This window comes from Lactuca saligna, chromosome 4 (assembly GCF_052625555.1).
Source record: "Lactuca saligna cultivar CGN05327 chromosome 4, ASM5262555v1, whole genome shotgun sequence".
In the NCBI taxonomy this organism is placed as follows: domain Eukaryota; kingdom Viridiplantae; phylum Streptophyta; class Magnoliopsida; order Asterales; family Asteraceae; genus Lactuca; species Lactuca saligna.
In genome coordinates this window covers 149,232,608-149,241,068 of record NC_136420.1, presented here as the reverse complement: position 1 = coordinate 149,241,068, position 8,461 = coordinate 149,232,608, and the positions used below count along the sequence as shown (strand labels likewise).

At 34.3% G+C, this 8,461-nt stretch overlaps 1 protein-coding gene across 2 annotated transcripts; it reads right to left on the bottom strand.

Moving 5' to 3' along the window:
* Positions 1-3,338: 3,338 nt before the first annotated feature.
* Positions 3,339-4,883, bottom strand: LOC145042931 (putative 2-oxoglutarate-dependent dioxygenase AOP1). 2 transcript variants are annotated; one of them, XR_013680813.1, is made up of 4 exons: positions 4,459-4,883; positions 4,061-4,385; positions 3,654-3,972; positions 3,339-3,563 (listed from the first exon to the last, which is right to left on the bottom strand). XR_013680813.1 is itself a non-coding variant. In XM_078991450.1 (3 exons), exons 1-3 carry the CDS (start codon positions 4,821-4,823, stop codon positions 3,724-3,726), a joined length of 939 nt encoding a protein of 312 aa, XP_078847576.1. In that variant the 5' UTR covers positions 4,824-4,882; the 3' UTR covers positions 3,562-3,723. The 2 variants fall into 2 exon arrangements, 1 of the variants encoding a protein (XP_078847576.1); XM_078991450.1 differs by having other exon boundaries at positions 3,562-3,972; positions 4,459-4,882.
* Positions 4,884-8,461: the final 3,578 nt, after the last annotated feature.

The window sequence follows — 8,461 nt, the reverse complement described above, 5'->3', positions numbered from 1 at the left end:
ATGACTATCTCTGAATTGCCTCTCGAACCCTCCCAAAGTAATTTTGGTTTCTTGTATTTTTATCAGCTTATCACCATTTACATGTGCAATAAATGGTATCCTTTTATCCATTTTTATATTTTCATACCTCATGTTATACACATATGATAGCTGAAATACAATGGATAAATAAACAAATATAAAAAAAACTTAAATAACTTATTTATGTTTGAAATAATCACATTTTAATCTAAAACAATGAATCGCTTACCAATAACAAAGTAATAGTCCCCGAGTAGTAGCATGTTTTGTCATCCCTTCTCCGTATATCCTTTCTAGTTCGTAGGTTGTCCAACCTTTACTTACACCAATAAATATTCGAGAAGTCCTTTACCAGAACTAACTTCTCAACCACTTTGACACTATTGGTACCACCAACCATTGATTCTATGAAGGTGTTAATGAATATAGTAAGAAAGTTCAGCCTGAATATCATATTCTTTTCTTCTGTACTTCTAATATGTTTCATATATGCTTCCCCATGAAACTTCTTGTCTACAAATTGTGCTTTCCATTCTTCCAGAATCTCATTACCAGTTTCACAGTAAGGCATTCTACTCAAATCATCCCCTTCCATTGGTAAAATCATCATCTTATGCACCAGCTCTTTTGTTATTTCAATGACTCCATTCTCCATCACAAGTCTATTGGTTACTGGATTGTATACATCTAGAAGATAATAGTTTAGCAACCCTGGTACAACATCCATATGTAAATTCAACAATGAACCAAATCCCATATCATAAATTGCTTTTTTTGTGCTGCTAACAACACTTTAACGACTACATTAATCCTACTTGGTGTCATTCTTGTAGGAAGCCTTCTTAAACCTGGTGAATAGTCTCTTTCAATTTTTCTGATCTTCTCATTCACATTGCTTACCTTCTTATTAGTTATTAGTTTCATTCATCTCTTTCCTTTACATTCTCTTTTACCATCTCGTTCAACCTTTTTTCCTCTAACATCACAAGCACCTTCTCAAGTTTTGTAGTTGACTTGAGTACCCTTTCTCTTATTAACACATTTAAGGGACGAAGTTTTTTTCTCTAAGGTTGATCTTGATCAGTGTTGACGTTGCTTCTTTTTCACACTCACACTAGGAATTACTATTGTATCTGCATTCACTGCATGATAAAGAACATTCTTACAACATTACATTAACATGCTAAAAGAATAACCATTTTCCAGTCTACTAACATTCTGAAGGAACATATCATACTTGGAAAAAACAAAATATAAAATATGTTGAAAACAAAAGAACCCACAAAAAATTTAAAAAATTAACCTATATTCCATTGGAACTTTACGGATTCCAAAAGAATAAAATTTCAACAACGCTTAGAATCCCCACAAAACATTAACACAAAACATGAAAACAAACAGAATCAAACAAATTATTAACAAAAAAAACCTAGAAAACGCTTCCAGTTTCATCAACATACACTTAAGAACACTCAATTTTGTTGAAATTACCCTTCATACCTTGAGTTGGAGAAACGAAATCGTCATCATCGTCAAGGTTCAACATCGTATTTTTCGTCTTTGTGAACTTAGACTTGAACGCACTCGACATGGTATTTCACATTCTTCAAGAATACGTATCACAAACAAACCCTAATGATCATTCTCAATATTCAAATGTCGCAAAGAAAATCGTTTATTATATGCAATACCTTCTCAAAATCTTGCTTGATCTTTGTTAATTCTAAACACTCATAACAAAAATAAGCTATGATAAAGATGATGATCGCTTTGAAGGTCTCCGTTAATTTGGGGATTTGATAATCTATTACAAAAAAAACTATATATTACCTAATTTGATGGAATGGTTTTCGTGCCCATTTAATAAATTATTTTAAATTATTATTTTTTATTAATTTTAAATGATAAAGAATTATTTAAATTAGGAAAAATACTTGGACCACAAAGTAGCCTTACATCCACTCAATACTTACAATCCACATTATAACCTAAACCTATATCTTGCCACGACAAACATGTGATTGTACCGCGGTCACATATCTTGCTCTACACCTGTCTCGTGTCCCGCCACTCGCCACGTTTCACTCTCCAAACGACACATGTCCTTGTGACTCACTTCATTTTCACATCATGTTACCACATCTTTGCGCCACATAGAGCCGGATTTTGACTGTTTGACTTTGACTTTGGTTGGCTTTCTAAAAATAGCAACGTACTTTTATCTCAACTTTAAACGACCATAATTTTCTTATATGAACTCCAATTTTGACGAACTCTATATCCACGGAATCGTCTCATCGCTTTCTTTCACAAATACCTAGCTAAACTAATGCAGAAAGTATAAAGATGTATGTATTACATCATCAAAACATCACCGTTTCACTAACTGAGTTCATCCTTAATCATATTTATAGCAGATACACACTATGAGGTTTTTGGGTCATTACAATTGTTGAATTTGTTGTAGGTTTGGAAAGGAACACGAGTTTGTCTGTTCTATGGGTTATTCTCATGACCCGCTTATAATTTATTGTGAGATTTTTATATGTTTCAGCTCATTGCAGTAATGCATACTTAGAGAAAACTTTCTCGTTGTACTAGGGTTTCGAGGGTTAGTTTACCTTCTGTAAATCTGAGAGAATGATGTTTTTTGTAATGAGGGTTTTAAATGTAATCTTATATCTATAAGAAAGTGGTTCATAGTGAATGAATTGATCAAGTTTGGAAAGTGTGTGTTTGTTATATTTTTAAAAAGATTGATTGAAATAAAAACCCTTATTTTCTTGTTGAATTTTTTCAAGAAAACAAAGATTTTAAAAGCATTAAAGAAAATGAAAATACCTAAAGTTTATTGTTTTCTACAAATAAAGAGGAAAAGAAGACGAGAGGAGAAGAAGAGAGTTGGTAGTTTCATTTTAGGGTTTAATTGATTCTAAAGGAGGAATATGAAGCTAAGAATTTGGGTATTTTAAAGTTTGAATTGGTAATTTTGTTTCAAAAGCGAGAAGGCGAAATTGGAGCAGGTGGACCGTAATTGGGATAAACTGAAAAAGGGTATAATTGTAAATTTTGATGTAAATGCAATTGGTGGAAAAAAAACAAAAGTAAGGAGCTTCGTAATAATTAATAACTTGTGTCCATAATAACTACTCTTTTTTATTATAATAGATAGATATAAAAAAAGAGGAATGAAATTAATTAAAGAGTTAAATTTATTGAATTTACACTATTAAATTGGTTGAATTGTAGGACATGTTTTACAAAGTAATCTCAAACTCGACTACAAACCCCATAAGGGACTAGGATTCCAAGTAAAAGGTCGCATAATCACTTGTAGTATATAAACATATCCAGACATCTTTTTAAGAATAGATAAATAAAAAATTTGTCATGTAGGTAAAATAGGCTTATGTAGTATTCCGGAAGCCTTAATTACAAACTTCATAGGATTGGAGTTTTGAACATAGTATTTGCATGACGCAAACCCCCTCAAGTTCCTGCATGCACGCGAGATTCCAATGTCTTCGATCTGGGAAAGCGTTCTTAAAACAACAATACAACTTACTTATATGTATATATTTAGTAATTAGTACTTGAACAAAGAAACAAGAAACAATTTGAACAAGACGTACATATGATCAAACATACATGTGGTGCGATATATGTTGGCACCTTAATTTATTTTGAACAATATACAGCTGATCAAATTCCGCAGTAGGATTTGATGGGGCACGTGGACCTCTTCCCTTCATCGGTGTAGTGATAGTAATGAAGGTACTTGTAGTGATCAAAGTCCTTAAACCGTTGAGGGTGGTCTTCATCAATGAGTTTCTGAGGTATCTCTATCTTCATATCCCTAATAAACGAAAATAGCCCCAATGAAAATCGCTCTTGGTTTCCCTCCAAAATCACCCTGTGACATGGTGCTTCGATTCTTCCATTTGTCCATGCCTAAGAGAATCAAAACACCTTAAATTTCATACATATGCATAATAACAGTGAGACTGGTTAGTATTATAGTATATCGATCGCTACCTACCATGCAAGCATCACCTGCCATGACTATGAACGATGAGGGTGCAGGATCAACATCGATCCAATGTCCGTCCTTAGTTTGTATCTGTAGACCCTTGACTTGTTCTTGATGAAGAATTGTCATGAGACTCTTATCAGTGTGAGGACGAAGGACTAGAGGATTTTCATCGTTCCCTTTAGGGCATTTGTACTTCATGAATCGCAGAACATGATTTGTTGACCCAAGGAGCGACTCGTAGTGTTCTTCTATTCCATAGCTTTTCGCTACCATCCGCAAAACTATCTGATTCAGTTCTGCTACAGCCTTGGAGAATATCAATGCACTTGTACTGAAAAAACCGTGAATCAAAAGTGATCTTCTATTCATTAGCTTTAAGACGTAAGATAAGAAACCTTAATTACCAGAAACTTTTATTTCCAGAAGGCCACATGAGTTTTGTGAATATTTCAACTGCTTCTTTGGTTGTTGCATTCTCAATACCTAAGCTTTCGTACATAGGCATAGCGGGAATTTGCCCAATGTAAGCATGATATGGTGCATCTGAAGTGTTTAGGACTTTGACTTCGGTAGGAAGATCAAATAGATCTCGTGATGCGTGGAAAATCATGTCGTCAAGCTCCTGTGTTACACCGTCGTACATGGCAATGAAAACACCGTGCTCTTCAAGAGCACGCATAGCTTGACTGCATGTTGTGATCCAAGAACTTGGTGTAGAGTTTAAGCTTTTCAAAGAGAAGTCGATAACGGAAAGCTTGGGCGCTGCCATTATTTCATCGACGTTGGATTGTGTCTATAATAGGATGTATTTTCCGTCTCCAAATCTTATTACTTTATATGGTTGGAAAACAGATTTTTTGTATATGTCATATTCCTCATATTAAGGTATTATTAGACTTTTTAATATGCACGTAATGTCGCAATCATACCTATTTTCATTTTAAATGAATGCACAATTTTTTGTGGATACTATTAATGCTTGGGTTTCGTGGAGTTATTTTCAAATGTGGGGCGGTTCCAATCGGACGAAAGTTTTGAATGTTAATGCGAGTTATCATGCATATAGTCAAATAATTGTCCCAATGAAACTTGAGATGGCAAAACTTGACCTTAGTTGTAGTAGGGTAAGTATAGGTAGGTATCGATTAATATGTTAGAAATTGAAATCAGTGGTTCTTGATCTGACGGGAACTGGAACCGCCATCAAGAACCGCCACACCGATTCCTTGGACTTTGTAATAGGTCCTAAAACAGCTTGGAACTGGTTCCGGTTCTGGATACTCGGCTTTTTTTTATATTTTATAATTGGTTATTTATAAATTTAGTAAGAAAGACAATGACATGAATTATTGGTTGGACGGAGGTATATATAGAGACGATGAAGTGGAAGTGGAAGTGGAGATATGCGAAATTGTTATTAACTATGTGTCTAGGGTTTGTATATCTTCTGCTTTTGAGTATGGTCGTTTATTAATCGGATAAAACCAAATTTAATTGGATAATTTGGATCGGGTTGTTTGGTTTAGATATTCATATTTTTAGATTCATCAAAACTGAATTATTATTTTTGGATTTGGATAGATTTTGATTTGTACACAATAACTGAATAATAATTTGTTCTTTATTTATTTATATAATTTATTTTAACATATATTTTTAATCATTTATAAACTTACTAAACAATTTTTTTTAAGAGTAAATTACATGAATGGTCCCTATAGTTTAGAGTAATTTGCGCGTTTAATCTCTAACTTATTTTTTTAACTCGGAAGGTCCATAATTTTTGCTTTTATTATGCATTTGGTCTAATACTATTTGTTTTTGTTTCGCGTTTGGTCTCTGTCTTACCTAATTAAAAAAAATTATTATTTAAATAAGAAAAAATTGTGGGGTAGGTAAAGTAAGGTGAGGGAGATAGAGTTGGGGGTGTATTTATTGAAATAAATTAAAAAATCAATGTCAAAATAGTCTTTTTAGGTAAGATATGAACCAAACGCGTAACAAAAACAAACAATAAAGACCTTCCGAGTTAAAAAAAAAAAAAAAAAAAAAGGTTAGAGATCAAACGCGCAAATTACTCTAAACCATAGGAACCATTCGTACAATTTACTTTTTTTTAAAATTAATACTTTATTATGTACTTCTACTCAAAGGGTTCTTTTTTTTTTTTTTTGTCTATGGAATATTAAGTTATAATATATTTTTTTAGTAGTAGTTTATGAATTTTAAATTACAAATAAATAATTTGTGTTAGTTTCTTTTATAGAGTTTATTAACATTCAAGTTATATATATTTTTTTTCAGTGTCTTGATTCTTGAAAATCAAATTGCAAAACCGATCCAACCGAATAGTAATTTTGTTGGATCAAATCGGATTTTAATTTAATCTAAGACTATTCGAATCCATGTTTGAAAACCAAAATTAAATTGGATTCATTTGATGGAGTCGAATCGAATTTATCTATCCAAATCCAAATGATGGAATTTATCTATCCAAATCCAAATGTACACCTTTACCTTTGAGGCTTTAACCGCTAATTTCTAGTTAATTTTCTTTGTAATATTATACCAATTTCTAGTTGTTACATTCTCAATACCTAAACAACTCAACACACACATTATAATCAAATCCGTTTCTTTGTAATATAATACCAATTTCTAGTTAATTTCTTTTAGAGGACATCAAAGTTATTTAGAAATATATATATATATATATATATATATATATATATATATATATATATAATTTTTTAATTACTTAAAAATCTTATTATTTTTAATTACTATCAATATGTATAATTAAAAACATATTTTTACTAAAAAAAAACAATGGGCACCCACTTGTTCCAAGTATCCTATACAAAAATCGAAGCCAACTACCCAACGGGTAGCAGTACGAAAATATAATAATCGGAACCGGAAAATCAGTACCAAACTTTGAGAACCGAAATGAAAGTGGTTATGTAGGTTCCAGTTTTGGAATCGGCGGTTCCAAAAGCAGGCGTCCGGTTCCATTGCTCACTTATTTGTGTATTATAGCATCTTAGTTTTATTTCTTTTTAGAGTAAATTACACGAATGGTCCCTATGGTTTTGGGTAATTTGCATACTTGGTCCCTCACTTATATTTTTAACTCGGAAAGTCCATATTGTTTGTTTTTTTACGTGCTTAGTCCATACTGTTGTTTTTGCAACGCGTTTCGTCTCTGTCTTACTTAAAAATACAATTATGTAACGACCCAATTTTTACGTCCGAAAATTTCATTTTTAAGGTATTACTTTAGAAAACATTAATAAATAAAAACATTGTTTGTTCACACCATAACACATTGCAACCATGTTCTAAAAAGCCAAACCGTACATCCCATCAAATATCAGAGTACAATCCCAGTAAATCTCATGAATGCGGAAACCGAAGAGTGTGTGTATAACGTGTCGCTACCGCGCCGGCTCCTTCCCCTTCGATGCAGAGGTACCTGAAAACAAAACTGTAAACGTAAGCACAAAGCTTAGTGAGTTCCCCCAACGTACCGCATACCATACAAACACATAACATACGTACTGCCAGGCTATTCTGGGGTGCCTGACTACCCGGTACAGCCATTCTGGGGTGCCGACCTACCCATACGGCCATTCTGGGGTGCCGTCTTACCCGTGTCAAGCCATTCTGGGGTGCTGACTACCCATGTCAAGCCATTCTGGGGTGCTGACTACCCATCGGTCCTAACAACCGATCCTCGGGGACTATTTCACCCCCTACTACTACGATCACATGTAACATAACAAGCCAGCATGCATGCATATCATCACGTACTGTCAGACGTATCTGGGGTGTCTGACTACCCTTCGGTCCTAACAACCAAACTCTACTACTATCACATACAACATATCATGCTAGCATATAACATGTCAGGTAATAGCAAACTTAGATGATATCACAAAGACAATCATCTATCATACATCTCCTACTGGTGGGTCGGCATTGTGGCCTTAGACCCACTGCTACTGGAAGGTAACTCACCTCAAAGTAGCTGCTGAACTGATCGGGAACTAACTGACTGCTGCTGCTCCGGGAGTCCTCCGGCTGCAATTCCCACAACATACTCAATCAATCACTGCTAACTGTCCTTTAGGTAAAATGACCATTTTACCCCTGGTTTAGCTCTAAGCCAATGCTAGGGTCAACTTTTAGTTGACCCGACTCGCCGAGTGGATCACCACTCGCCGAGTCCCTAGCAAACCAATGTCCTGGGTCCCTGGTTCTACTCGTCGAGTCGGGCTATGACTCGACGAGTTCACCTTCAAACTGTCATTCAACTCCTTCATCCTACTCGCCGAGTTGTATGAACAACTCGTCGAGTTCATCTTCATCCGATGAACACTTTATGCTAAGACTCGCCGAGTTGTA